Source organism: Drosophila grimshawi, unplaced genomic scaffold (genome assembly GCF_018153295.1).
Source record: "Drosophila grimshawi isolate 15287-2541.00 unplaced genomic scaffold, ASM1815329v1 contig_848, whole genome shotgun sequence".
Classification (NCBI taxonomy): domain Eukaryota; kingdom Metazoa; phylum Arthropoda; class Insecta; order Diptera; family Drosophilidae; genus Drosophila; species Drosophila grimshawi.
In genome coordinates, this window is record NW_025063692.1 from 20,934,869 (window position 1) to 20,949,057 (window position 14,189).

Consider the following 14,189-nt stretch of genomic DNA (forward strand, 5'->3'; position numbering starts at 1 on the left):
CGAAACCTTTTGGAACGGCACGATGACTGGTGCTTATCTCATGCTCTCAGAGCATCGCGCTAATATAACGATCGGTTTCACTGCCTGCCAGCCGGCACGTTCCAAGTATTTGGCCAGCACTGACCCGTACAACCAGATAGAGTTCGTACTGGTGGTGCATGGGGCGCAATCATATAGCTCCTATGAGATCATGCTGATGCCCTTCAACACCAACGTCTGGTTGCTGTTGGTCGCCATGGTTGGACTGCGTCTGCTTTGTCGGCTGCGTGGCTGGCAATTGATATCGCCGCTGCACATTGGCTGGCTCTACAGTCTATTTCTGTTCCGCATCTGTTACGAGAGCTCCGTGTTTATGTTTGTGCAAAATAGACCAATGCGACCGCTGCCCGAGTCACTGGAGCAGGCACTGGAGCTGGATTATAGCTTAGTTGTGCCACACAGAACTTATCACGTAGTGCAGCATATGCCCTCGCTGTTATCGCGCACAACCATTCTGCCAGGCAAACCGGTGGACATGTTCGATCAGCTGCTAGCCATGCCCGCAGATAGACAGAGACGCACCGCTATCATCAGCACTCAGCATTATTTTCGCTACTATCTTGCCACTACAGCAACTGGTGAGCGGCTTGACGATCCGCATCTTGTGCAGGTGAAAGAAAAGTTCAGGAATAGTATGGTCTGTATGCACTTTCCACCGTCCTTCTATCTGACCGGTGTCTTTAATCAAATGCTCTTCAATATGCGCTGTTCCGGAATTACCCAGCATATATCCGATCGGACCAAGTGGTCACGTTTGAATGCCATGCATAGCACCACATCGCAGACGAATGTCCTCGACTATGATAAGTCCATAAGCTTCATCTATACCGCATTCTATTGCCTCTTGCTGGTTGAGGCTCTCACAATTGTCGTCTTTGCTTTGGAGCTGCTTAGTCAGCGTTGGCCACGTGGCTGGTTATCCTCAATCTTTCGGCAACTTTAGGAACGACAGTTTCGGATAAATATGATGAAATAACAATATAATCCCTTTACTTATCCTGAAACATAGTTTACTCCCACTTGAGTGTTATGCTGCACTACAGGTTTTTATTTGTATTATCATAAATGCAATTATAAAATAAATAAATCAAAATTAAACATAGAATATATACTTCTTTTCGAGCACCTCGGCCAGTGATCGGAGCGGAGTGCGTACGCGTCCATCCTGCAGCAGGATATACAGCATCAGCTCACCGTACGATGAGGCTGTGCTGGATGCCCTGCATCAAAGGGGCGACACTCGATTATTTGCCATTACCGGCCTGGACACGACCAACGCATATTTGTGGGCCACGAATCGCCAGAGTGAATATCACATATTGACGCAGTACGTCAACTTGCAGCAGGTGGTCATCTACATGCCCAAGCACTCCTACTTCAAGCAGCAGTTCAACGATCTGCTGCGCCAGTTAGATGCCAGCGGCTTCATTGACTACTGGCGGCGTGCCGCCTTCAGCGAGTACAGCCACAGGAGCCACAGGAGCCACAGGAGTCACACAACCAGTAATCGTGGGCAGGATCAACAGCAGGTTCACCAACTGGACGGCATCTACATCGTGATGGGCGCTCTTTATGCTCTCTCCATGTTGATTTTTGGCGCCGAGTTGCTCTGCCATCAACCGACCATTGTTTGAAGTACAAATGTATTATAAAATCATAATTATTTAATTGAATCTATTATGTAAATATATATATTATAAGCTGCTCTCTCTCTCTTTCTCTCTCTATCAATAAATCAATATGTTGTCAACATTTAATTGCAAGAATCACAAATTGGATCATTTTCAATTTAAGTCTAATTTAATATGAAACGAGATCTAGGTGGCGCCAAATCGTAATCATATTGAGACCTGACTGGCGTCTTGTATACTTAGGCTATTAAATTTCCTGTGACTTCTGCGATCTGGCAACACCAAAGCTGTACTCAATTCTCAACGGCTTTTTATTGTTTTTTTTTATTAAATTCATTTAGCTGTGAATTAAGTGTAAAACTGGAATTTAAACGGAGTCCACAGTAATTACAGGAAATACAAAGTATCGACACTAGTTAGTAACATTTGTTTTATATCATCAATCACAATCAGCATACAGTTGGCGGGCAATTAACTTGAATGATAAACAGAAACGCGATGCATGCCTCTCGAATCAATCAGCAATTTCAAGCACAACTTGTGGTGCATTTGCCAGTTAATTGCGGGCAAGGAATATGAACATAACGGAGCTGCTACGTTCGTATCAGAATCTGGCCGGGGAGCAGGCCAGCCACATCAATGAGTATGTGGCACGGTCGCTGCTGCACGTGGTGCACACGCACATAATGAGCATGACGTCATCGCTGGTATTGATTCTCTGCTGCCGCAACCAGGACACCTGCAACTTCTACAACGAGATGATGATCATACTCTTCCGCAGCTGGGGCATAGCTCCGCTCCAGATTGTGAACGTGATGCAGGGGATGCGAGGCCGGCATATTCCCGGTCGCCGACACTTCAATCTGATATTCACGGACTCGTATGCGGCCTTTGCGGAGATCGAGGTGGAGGCATATTCCCGGGATTACGCATACAATGAGCACTATTACATCTTTTTGCAGGCGCGGGATCATCTAATGTTTGCCGAAATGGGGCGCATCTTCGAGCACTGCTGGCGCCACCAGCTCATCAATTGCAACGTTCAGGTGCAGCGGGCCAACGGGGACATCCTGGTGTACACCTATCAACCGTTTGGAGCACACAGCTGCGCCAATATGACGCCACAGCTGATCAATCGCTACAATGGCAGCCACATGCTCCATCCACAGCTCTACCCCCGCAAACTGGCCAACTTTTTTGGCTGTCCACTTCGCATCGCACTCTGGCATATGCCTCCATACTGGTTTCTCTCTGACTCTGATCCTGCTCGCATCACTGGCGGCATCGAAGGGCGCCTCCTTCAGACGATCAGCCAGCGACTCAACTTGAGCATCCAAGTACGTAAGCCACCTCCGGGACGGTTGCCAGTTCGCAAAAGAATGCTGCAGATGGTCAGTGACTAAATACTCTAATCTCTTCTTAAATGCAGACAATATTTGACTCTTTGCATCTCGTCTCCTTTTGCAGTTGCATCGCGACGAAGCGGATCTTACCGTGGGTGGCATTCGACCGACGGTGGCACATAACCAATTGGCGACATCGTCGCACAACTATTATCAGACAAGCATTCGGTTTGCTGTTCTGCGCAGCCATTATGAGTTGAGCTCCCTGGACACTCTGCTCTATCCATATCCAAGGATCATTTGGCTTGGCATCTCGCTGGTCTTTGCACTCTCGCTGCTGCTGCTGTTGGCCATGGACCGAGTGTTGGCAAGCGATCCGGGCTCCCTTTGGCTGAATGTGCAGCTAATCTTCGTAGGCATGCCAATGGAGCAGATTCCACGCTTTAGGTGCAAGCGGTTGTACTGCATCATGCTGATGGTCTACACGCTGCTCATACGCACCGCCTATCAGGGAATGTTGTACCATTTAATACGCACCCACCAGTTGAACCGACTGCCCCAGTCCATTGAGGAGCTGGTGGCCGACAATTACACAGTGATCAGTCCAATCGGGATGGACGATCTGCTAGCCGAGATTCCCACTATGCGGCACATGCGATTTCACACATTGGAAACGGAAACCACCCTGATGCAACCTCTAATTTATATAGCAGAGCATCCTCGAGTCAAGCGACAGGTAGTCGCCAATGTTGTGGATGTATTTCATTTATTCAATCACATGAGAAGCTGTAATGCTCATGTTAATGAAGAGCGAAATTGTAATCAATTCGAGATAATTTCCCAGGACGTGATCAACCTGCAGATGTGCATGTACCTGAGGAAGCACTCATTCCTGCTCGATGAGTTCAACGAGCAGATCATGTGGATGCGCTCCGTGGGACTCCTGTCGATTTGGACGCACTGGGAGCTGGATGACAGAGTTTCGCATACAACGAAGCCATCCAGCGTCAGGTCGCTTGACCTGCTGGAGCTGCAGATCATATTTGCTGTGGTTCTATTTGGATTTATGCTCAGCACGATTATTTTTGGCCTGGAATTACTCTCGCTGCGCTTTGTGCGACTTCGGATTTGGTTTCATCGATAAAGCATCCACCGAATATATAATCAGGTTAAACTAATGCCTGAATCGGAGTAAGAATATTGTTCAGTTCAATTCACTTTTCAGTGCACTTATAGTAGTAGTGGTTGTTGGTCACCTAAACGGTTTGAATGACATCTCGTCCCGTTAAGTTAACAAGCCTTATAATATATCTATCTATATATATGTCTATCCAAGCGTAGCTTCGATTTAGCCACAGCCTCAACTCAGACGACAACCTAGCGGAGGAAGACTACGCTTCGTTTTAGGTGGATCTGTGACTAGTGTGTGTGTTGTGTGTGGTGTTAATTTATGGTACGCCGAGCCGAACTGTGTCTGCGCTGTCCTCAGCATTTGGCACTGCCGCGGGAGGTTTGGTTGTGGTGGTGATTTAGGGGTAATCCCATATCATGTCTGGTCGCGTAAGCAGCAATTAGTTTAAGTAATGAACACAGATTTGTTTAATGCATTACAGCGTTTAAATTAATTCACTTAACATAGTCCCCTGCGACAAAAGGGATTCGATTGTTGTTCAGGCTTATTCAAAGATATTTTTGACAATGTTTGATTTTTCCACAGCATCTATTATTAAGTTTGAGATGAAATACTTACAAATGTACTAAAATCGAAAACATTTAATAAAAATCAATGCACATCTTGTTCAAATAATTGATTTTATTTTGAAAATTTCAGTCATTTTCAATTATCAATCAATTTTACCGATGGAAGAAGTGATGATTTGGCCAGATAGCAGAGTATTCCCTGGTTGGGCACTAATAAATGTTTAAAATTGCATTAGCACTCCATGCTGAGGCTTGATTTCTCCTGGGCACAATCGATATGCAATCAATATGGCATTGCTGCAAGTGCAATTGCAATTTTATCGTCTGCTCCATTTCAGTGGCTGCCACGAAATGAAACCGTCAAGTCATCTAGCTGGTCTGCTGGTCAGCTGGCTCAGCATTAGCTGTCTGGCACTGCAGACGCCTGACCAGCAACGTCTGCTGGTCAACGAAGTGGAGATCGTCAGCAAGTTGTCCGATGCACTGCACCTAATACTGATGGACATCTGTGCGGCGCACAACATGAGCGTCTTTGTGAGCACCCGGTACAGGGAGCAGCTGCCACTGGAACAACAGCATATTGTGGAACAAGTGCTGGAACGAGTGTTGAGTTTCGACAGCAATGCTGCTCTGCCCATTGTGATGGACACTCTGCTGCACTCCGATATGAGATTGAATATCAGGCTGCTGGTATTCTTTGTCCAGGATGCACAACAGCTGGCAACAGCAGCATTGCACAATACACGCGGCGATGCCAGGTACAAATTCAATAATTTAATTGTGCTACTAACAACAACGGATGATGCCCAGGAGCAACAGGCGCAGATGAGCCAAATCTTTGACTTTCTTTTGCATCGACGCTACAATGTTAATGCGCTGCTGTTGCTCGTGGACCCGCAGCTGGCCACATTGGATGCGTACACCTTCTGGCCGTATAGATCGCAACAGTCCTGCCTGTCCACCCAGCCAGTTCGCGTTTCACTGCGCAATGCCCAATTCAACGATCTCTATCCACATAAGTTGCACAATTTGCACGGCTGTCCGCTGTCCGCCGTTGCGTGGCACGTGCCACCGTATATGGAAGTGTATCCGCAGAGCGACGAGGCCATCAAAGAGATTGCCGGCTTTGACGCGGAGATACTGAAAGTGTTGGCGAGCAGGCTAAACTTTAGCTTGGTGCTGATGCGGAACGAGCCGCCCGACTTGATTGGTGGCGAAACCTTTTGGAACGGCACGATGACTGGTGCTTATCTCATGCTCTCAGAGCATCGCGCTAATATAACGATCGGTTTCACTGCCTGCCAGCCGGCACGTTCCAAGTATTTGGCCAGCACTGACCCGTACAACCAGATAGAGTTCGTACTGGTGGTGCATGGGGCGCAATCATATAGCTCCTATGAGATCATGCTGATGCCCTTCAACACCAACGTCTGGCTGCTGTTGGTCGCCATGGTTGGACTGCGTCTGCTTTGTCGGCTGCGTGGCTGGCAATTGATATCGCCGCTGCACATTGGCTGGCTCTACAGTCTATTTCTGTTCCGCATCTGTTACGAGAGCTCCGTGTTTATGTTTGTGCAAAATAGACCAATGCGACCGCTGCCCGAGTCACTGGAGCAGGCACTGGAGCTGGATTATAGCTTAGTTGTGCCACACAGAACTTATCACGTAGTGCAGCATATGCCCTCGCTGTTATCGCGCACAACCATTCTGCCAGGCAAACCGGTGGACATGTTCGATCAGCTGCTAGCCATGCCCGCAGATAGACAGAGACGCACCGCTATCATCAGCACTCAGCATTATTTTCGCTACTATCTTGCCACTACAGCAACTGGTGAGCGGCTTGACGATCCACATCTTGTGCAGGTGAAAGAAAAGTTCAGGAATAGTATGGTCTGTATGCACTTTCCACCGTCTTTCTATCTGACCGGTGTCTTTAATCAAATGCTCTTCAATATGCGCTGTTCCGGAATTACCCAGCATATATCCGATCGGACCAAGTGGTCACGTTTGAATGCCATGCATAGCACCACATCGCAGACGAATGTCCTCGACTATGATAAGTCCATAAGCTTCATCTATACCGCATTCTATTGCCTCTTGCTGGTTGAGGCTCTCACAATTGTCGTCTTTGCTTTGGAGCTGCTTAGTCAGCGTTGGCCACGTGGCTGGTTATCCTCAATCTTTCGGCAACTTTAGGAACGACAGTTTCGGATAAATATGATGAAATAACAATATAATCCCTTTACTTATCCTGAAACATAGTTTACTCCCACTTGAGTGTTATGCTGCACTACAGAAACCGATCTGAAAGGTTTTTATTTGTATTATCATAAATGCAATTATAAAATAAATAAATCAAAATAAAACATAGAATATATACTTCTTTTCGAGCACCTCGGCCAGTGATCGGAGCGGAGTGCGTACGCGTCCATCCTGCAGCAGGATATACAGCTCGCCCGTATGGGCGGCGCGCAGGACAAGCGTCTGGAGCAGCCACATTGCTAGCAGAAAACGCGCAAAATTGCGACGAGGCGGATGCAGGTGCATGCCACCGAGCAACGTGGACCACAATTGCGTGCTGGGCAGTCGGTTGTGATCGCCGAGCACGAAGCGACGTAGTCGTGGCCTTGCTAGCAACTGCAGCATACCAATTACCCAAAGCCAACCAGCACACTGAGGACGGTGCATAGCCAGCTGAAATAGCCCAGCGGCTTGGTCAGACGCTGCATCGGCGTCAACTGGCTGCCGCCGGGCACGCACAGCACAATGGGAAAACTGGTATACGAGATGCTGGGAAGCATATACTTGGCGCGTTCCCTATTGTACATCGATGAGACGAAGGTTATATTTGCCGTACCGTTAACGATCTGCAAAGAGTGATATATAAATGAATAAAAGCTGCTCTGATGACTCACTAGAACAAACTTTTAGATCTTCTTTTTATACCTTGAACGCATTCGAAATGGATCAGGATCAACAGCCGAGTCGATATAGCCATGTCCGTCTGTCCGTCTGTCCGTCTGTATGAACACGCGGCTCTCAGAGATTATAAGAGCTAGAGAGTTCCAATTTGGAATATAATCTAAGAATAATATAAGTATCGATAACTGCCTCCGTTTCCGAAAACAATAAGAGCCTACATTTTGAGAGCAGACATAAAACTTAATCAAGATCGGATAAGAAACACCATAAGAAATGAGAGCATTTCCACACCTGCTTCATTTGAGTGTGCAACACTCTTTAAGGGAAATTTGCCAATAAAACTGGATTATATTTAACAGTTGGGTTCAGGGTATATCGTAGGCCAGGTCACTCCACATTCAGTATTCTTACTTGATTTTCTCGATTTTTCCGTGTAGTTAAAGGGACAGCGGGCCAATCTGAGTGTTGGTAACTTGTGGAAAACAGCTGAACACAATCGAATCCTCAGCTCGCCGATGGCGCACTACTATGCGCCACTGGTGGCAACGGTGGCCATCGATAAATTTCGCTTCGGCTCCCTCAAGCTGCTCCATTTCCCGTTCCAGTGGGGCGTGTGGGTCACACTGCTGGCGGCATTGCTCGTCCATGGCGTTGTATACGTGTGGCGTTGGCGGGTCAATGGGCTGCAGGTGCTGGAGCTGTTGCTGGGTGTCACAGTGGTGCGTCTGCCTCGCACCTGGATGCAGCGCATCATCTATGCCCACTGGATGTACGGCAGCATCCCATTGCGTGTCGTCTATCAGTCGCTGTTGTTCCACTTCATACGGCTGCAGTTGTTCGAATCGCTGCCCAACTCCTTTGAGCAGCTGCTGGATCAGCATTTTCGCGGCCTGTGCACGTCCAGCATGCTGGGTATGCTGCGCGAGGTGCCGCATTTGGAGCGCATCTATGAGAGCTTTGAGAGCATCAGCTCACCGTACGATGAGGCTGTGCTGGATGCCCTGCATCAAAGGGGCGACACTCGATTATTTGCCATTACCGGCCTGGACACGACCAACGCATATTTGTGGGCCACGAATCGCCAGAGTGAATATCACATATTGACGCAGTACAGCCACAGGAGTCACACAACCAGTAATCGTGGGCAGGATCAACAGCAGGTTCACCAACTGGACGGCATCTACATCGTGATGGGCGCTCTTTATGCTCTCTCCATGTTGATTTTTGGCGCCGAGTTGCTCTGCCATCAACTGACCATTGTTTGAAGTACAAATGTATTATAAAATCATAATAATTTAATTGAATCTATTATGTAAATATATATATTATAAGCTGCTATCTCTCTCTATCAATAAATCAATATGTTATCAACATTTAATTGCAAGAATCACAAATTGGATCATTTTCAATTTAAGTCTAATTTAATATGAAACGAGATCTAGGTGGCGCCAAATCGTAATCATATTGAGACCTGACTGGCGTCGTGTATACTTAGGCTATTAAATTTCCTGTGACTTCTGCGATCTGGCAACACCAAAGCTGTACTCAATTCTCAACGGCTTTTTATTGTTTTTTTTTATTAAATTCATTTAGCTGTGAATTAAGTGTAAAACTGGAATTTAAACGGAGTCCACAGTAATTACAGGAAATACAAAGTATCGACACTAGTTAGTAACATTTGTTTTATATCATCAATCACAATCAGCATACAGTTGGCGGGCAATTAACTTGAATGATAAACAGAAACGCGATGCATGCCTCTCGAATCAATCAGCAATTTCAAGCACAACTTGTGGTGCATTTGCCAGTTAATTGCGGGCAAGGAATATGAACATAACGGAGCTGCTACGTTCGTATCAGAATCTGGCCGGGGATCAGGCCAGCCACATCAATGAGTATGTGGCACGGTCGCTGCTGCACGTGGTGCACACGCACATAATGAGCATGACGTCATCGCTGGTATTGATTCTCTGCTGCCGCAACCAGGACACCTGCAACTTCTACAACGAGATGATGATCATACTCTTCCGCAGCTGGGGCATAGCTCCGCTCCAGATTGTGAACGTGATGCAGGGGATGCGAGGCCGGCATATTCCCGGTCGCCGACACTTCAATCTGATATTCACGGACTCGTATGCGGCCTTTGCGGAGATCGAGGTGGAGGCATATTCCCGGGATTACGCATACAATGAGCACTATTACATCTTTCTGCAGGCGCGGGATCATCTAATGTTTGCCGAAATGGGGCGCATCTTCGAGCACTGCTGGCGCCACCAGCTCATCAATTGCAACGTTCAGGTGCAGCGGGCCAACGGGGACATCCTGGTGTACACCTATCAACCGTTTGGAGCACACAGCTGCGCCAATATGACGCCACAGCTGATCAATCGCTACAATGGCAGCCACATGCTGCATCCACAGCTCTACCCCCGCAAACTGACCAACTTCTTTGGCTGTCCACTCCGCATCGCACTCTGGCATATGCCTCCATACTGGTTTCTCTCTGACTCTGATCCTGCTCGCATCACTGGCGGCATCGAAGGGCGCCTCCTTCACACGATCAGCCATCGACTCAACTTTAGCATCCAAGTACGTAAGCCACCTCCAGGACGGTTGCCAGTTCGCGAAAGAATGCTGCAGATGGTCAGTGACTAAATACTCCAATCTCTTCTTAAATGCAGACAATATTTGACTGTTTGCATCTCGTCTCCTTTTGCAGTTGCATCGCGACGAAGCGGATCTTACCGTGGGTGCCATTCGGCCGACGGTGGCCTACAACCAATTGGCGACATCGTCGCACAACTATTATCAGACAAGCATTCGGTTTGCTGTTCTGCGCAGCCATTATGAGTTGAGCTCCCTGGACACTCTGCTCTATCCATATCCAAGGATCATTTGGCTTGGCATCTCGCTGGTCTTTGCACTCTCGCTGCTGCTGCTGTTGGCCATGGACCGAGTGTTGGCAAGCGATCCGGGCTCCCTCTGGCTGAATGTGCAGCTAATCTTCGTAGGCATGCCAATGGAGCAGATTCCACGCTTTAGGTGCAAGCGGTTGTACTGCATCATGCTGATGGTCTACACGCTGCTCATACGCACCGCCTATCAGGGAATGTTGTACCATTTAATACGCACCCACCAGTTGAACCGACTGCCCCAGTCCATTGAGGAGCTGGTGACCGACAATTACACAGTGATCACTTCAATCGGGATGTACGATGTGCTATCCGGGATTCCCTCTATGCAGCACGTGCGATTTCACAGATTGGAAACGGAAACCACCCTAATGCAACCCCTAATTTATATAGCAGAGCATCCTCGAGTCAAGCGACAGGTAGTCGCCAATGTTGTGGATATAATTCATTTATTCAATCGCATGAGAAGCTGTAATGCTCATGTTAATGAAGAGCGGAATTGTAATCAATTCGAGATAATTTCCCAGGACGTGATCAACCTGCAGATGTGCATGTACCTGAGGAAGCACTCATTCCTGCTCGATGAGTTCAACGAGCAGATCATGTGGATGCGCTCCGTGGGACTCCTGTCGATTTGGACGCACTGGGAGCTGGATGACAGAGTTTCGCATACAACGAAGCCATCCAGCGTCAGGTCGCTTGACCTGCTGGAGCTGCAGATCATATTTGCTGTGGTTCTATTTGGATTTATGCTCAGCACGATTATTTTTGGCCTGGAATTACTCTCGCTGCACTTTGTGCGACTTCGAATTTGGTTTCATCGATAAAGCATCCACCGAATATATAATCAGGTTAAACTAATGCCTGAATCGGAGTAAGAATATTGTTCAGTTCAATTCACTTTTCAGTGCACTTATAGTAGTAGTGGTTGTTGGTCACCTAAACGGTTTGAATGACATCTCGTCCCGTTAAGTTAACAAGCCTTATAATATATCTATCTATATATATGTCTATCCAAGCGTAGCTTCGATTTAGCCACAGCCTCAACTCAGACGACAACCTAGCGGAGGAAGACTACGCTTCGTTTTAGGTGGATCTGTGACTAGTGTGTGTGTTGTGTGTGGTGTTAATTTATGGTACGCCGAGCCGAACTGTGTCTGCGCTGTCCTCAGCATTTGGCACTGCCGCGGGAGGTTTGGTGGTGGTGGTGATTTAGGGGTAATCCCATATCATGTCTGGTCGCGTAAGCAGCAATTAGTTTAAGTAATGAACACAGATTTGTTTAATGCATTACAGCGTTTAAATTAATTCACTTAACATAGTCCTATGCGACAAAAAGGATTCGATTGTTGTTCAGGCTTAATCAAAGATATTTTTGACAATGTTTGATTTTTCCACAGCATCTATTATTAAGTTTGAGATGAAATACTTACAAATGTACTAAAATCGAAAACATTTAATAAAAATCAATGCACATCTTGTTCAAATAATTGATTTTATTTTGAAAATTTCAGTCATTTTCAATTATCAATCAATTTTACGGATGGAAGAAGTGATGATTTGGCCAGATAGCAGGGTATTCCCTGGTTGGGCACTAATAAATGTTTAAAATTGCATTAGCACTCCATGCTGAGGCTTGATTTCTCCTGGGCACAATCGATATGCAATCAATATGGCATTGCTGCAAGTGCAATTGCAATTTTATCGTCTGCTCCATTTCAGTGGCTGCCACGAAATGAAACCGTCAAGTCATCTAGCTGGTCTGCTGGTCAGCTGGCTCAGCATTAGCTGTCTGGCACTGCAGACGCCTGACCAGCAACGTCTGCTGGTCAACGAAGTGGAGATCGTCAGCAAGTTGTCCGATGCACTGCACCTAATACTGATGGACATCTGTGCGGCGCACAACATGAGCGTCTTTGTGAGCACCCGGTACAGGGAGCAGCTGCCACTGGAACAACAGCATATTGTGGAACAAGTGCTGGAACGAGTGTTGAGTTTCGACAGCAATGCTGCTCTGCCCATTGTGATGGACACTCTGCTGCACTCCGATATGAGATTGAATATCAGGCTACTGGTATTCTTTGTCCAGGATGCACAACAGCTGGCAACAGCAGCATTGCACAATACACGCGGCGATGCCAGGTACAAATTCAATAATTTAATTGTGCTACTAACAACAACGGATGATGCCCAGGAACAACAGGCGCAGATGAGCCAAATCTTTGACTTTCTTTTGCATCGACGCTACAATGTTAATGCGCTGCTGTTGCTCGTGGACCCGCAGCTGGCCACATTGGATGCGTACACCTTCTGGCCGTATAGATCGCAACAGTCCTGCCTGTCCACCCAGCCAGTTCGCGTTTCACTGCGCAATGCCCAATTCAACGATCTCTATCCACATAAGTTGCACAATTTGCACGGCTGTCCGCTGTCCGCCGTTGCGTGGCACGTGCCACCGTATATGGAAGTGTATCCGCAGAGCGACGAGGCCATCAAAGAGATTGCCGGCTTTGACGCGGAGATACTGAAAGTGTTGGCGAGCAGGCTAAACTTTAGCTTGGTGCTGATGCGGAACGAGCCGCCCGACTTGATTGGTGGCGAAACCTTTTGGAACGGCACGATGACTGGTGCTTATCTCATGCTCTCAGAGCATCGCGCTAATATAACGATCGGTTTCACTGCCTGCCAGCCAGCACGTTCCAAGTATTTGGCCAGCACTCAGCCGTACAACCAGCTAGAGTTCGTACTGGTGGTGCATGGGGCGCAATCATATAGCTCCTATGAGATCATGCTGATGCCCTTCAACACCAACGTCTGGCTGCTGTTGGTCGCCATGGTTGGACTGCGTCTGCTTTGTCGGCTGCGGGGCTGGCAATTGATATCGCCGCTGCACATTGGCTGGCTCTACAGTCTATTTCTGTTCCGCATCTGTTACGAGAGCTCCGTGTTTATGTTTGTGCAAAATAGACCAATGCGACCGCTGCCCGAGTCACTGGAGCAGGCACTGGAGCTGGATTATAGCTTAGTTGTGCCACACAGAACTTATCACGTAGTGCAGCATATGCCCTCGCTGTTATCGCGCACAACCATTCTGCCAGGCAAACCGGTGAACATGTTCGATCAGCTGCTAGCCATGCCCGCAGATAGACAGAGACGCACCGCTATCATCAGCACTCAGCATTATTTTCGCTACTATCTTGCCACTACAGCAACTGGTGAGCGGCTTGACGATCCGCATCTTGTGCAGGTGAAAGAAAAGTTCAGGAATAGTATGGTCTGTATGCACTTTCCACCGTCCTTCTATATGACCGGTGTCTTTAATCAAATGCTCTTCAATATGCGCTGTTCCGGAATTACCCAGCATATATCCGATCGGACCAAGTGGTCACGTTTGAATCCCATGCATAGCAGCACATCGCAGACGAATGTCCTCGACCATGATAAGTCCATGAGCTTTATCTATACCGCATTCTTTTGCCTCTTGCTGGTTGAGGCTCTCACAATTGTCGTCTTTGCTTTGGAGCTGCTTAGTCAGCGTTGGCCACGTGGCTGGTTATCCTCAATCTTTCGGCAACTTTAGGAACGACAGTTTCGGATAAATATGATGAAATAACAATATAATCCCTTTACTTATCCTGAAA

General features: G+C 47.4%; 6 protein-coding genes across 6 annotated transcripts; 5 read left to right on the plus strand and 1 right to left on the minus strand.

Annotated features, from left to right (window-relative positions):
* Positions 1 to 2,245: 2,245 nt before the first annotated feature.
* LOC6565232 lies at positions 2,246 to 4,199 on the plus strand. The gene is made up of 3 exons (XM_043216227.1): positions 2,246 to 2,575; positions 2,633 to 3,061; positions 3,138 to 4,199. The coding sequence occupies exons 1-3, from the start codon at positions 2,246 to 2,248 to the stop codon at positions 4,155 to 4,157; spliced, it is 1,779 nt and encodes a 592-aa protein (XP_043072162.1). The 3' UTR covers positions 4,158 to 4,199.
* An 803-nt stretch (positions 4,200 to 5,002) lies between these two features.
* LOC116805559 lies at positions 5,003 to 6,738 on the plus strand. Its single transcript, XM_043216228.1, has 2 exons — positions 5,003 to 6,599; positions 6,692 to 6,738. Exons 1-2 carry the CDS (start codon positions 5,003 to 5,005, stop codon positions 6,736 to 6,738), a joined length of 1,644 nt encoding a protein of 547 aa, XP_043072163.1.
* A 625-nt stretch (positions 6,739 to 7,363) lies between these two features.
* Positions 7,364 to 7,678, minus strand: LOC122322849. Its single transcript, XM_043216265.1, has 2 exons — positions 7,661 to 7,678; positions 7,364 to 7,581 (listed from the first exon to the last, which is right to left on the minus strand). The coding sequence occupies exon 2, from the start codon at positions 7,540 to 7,542 to the stop codon at positions 7,366 to 7,368; it is 177 nt and encodes a 58-aa protein (XP_043072200.1). The 5' UTR covers positions 7,543 to 7,581; positions 7,661 to 7,678; the 3' UTR covers positions 7,364 to 7,365.
* Positions 7,679 to 8,151: 473 nt separating this feature from the next.
* LOC6565231 lies at positions 8,152 to 8,901 on the plus strand. Its single transcript, XM_032738103.1, has one exon. It carries the CDS (start codon positions 8,152 to 8,154, stop codon positions 8,899 to 8,901), a length of 750 nt encoding a protein of 249 aa, XP_032593994.1.
* A 562-nt stretch (positions 8,902 to 9,463) lies between these two features.
* Positions 9,464 to 11,375, plus strand: LOC6565230. The gene is made up of 3 exons (XM_043216229.1): positions 9,464 to 9,793; positions 9,851 to 10,279; positions 10,356 to 11,375. The coding sequence occupies exons 1-3, from the start codon at positions 9,464 to 9,466 to the stop codon at positions 11,373 to 11,375; spliced, it is 1,779 nt and encodes a 592-aa protein (XP_043072164.1).
* An 845-nt stretch (positions 11,376 to 12,220) lies between these two features.
* LOC6565229 lies at positions 12,221 to 14,128 on the plus strand. Its single transcript, XM_001991282.1, has one exon. The coding sequence runs from the start codon at positions 12,221 to 12,223 to the stop codon at positions 14,126 to 14,128; it is 1,908 nt and encodes a 635-aa protein (XP_001991318.1).
* Positions 14,129 to 14,189: the final 61 nt, after the last annotated feature.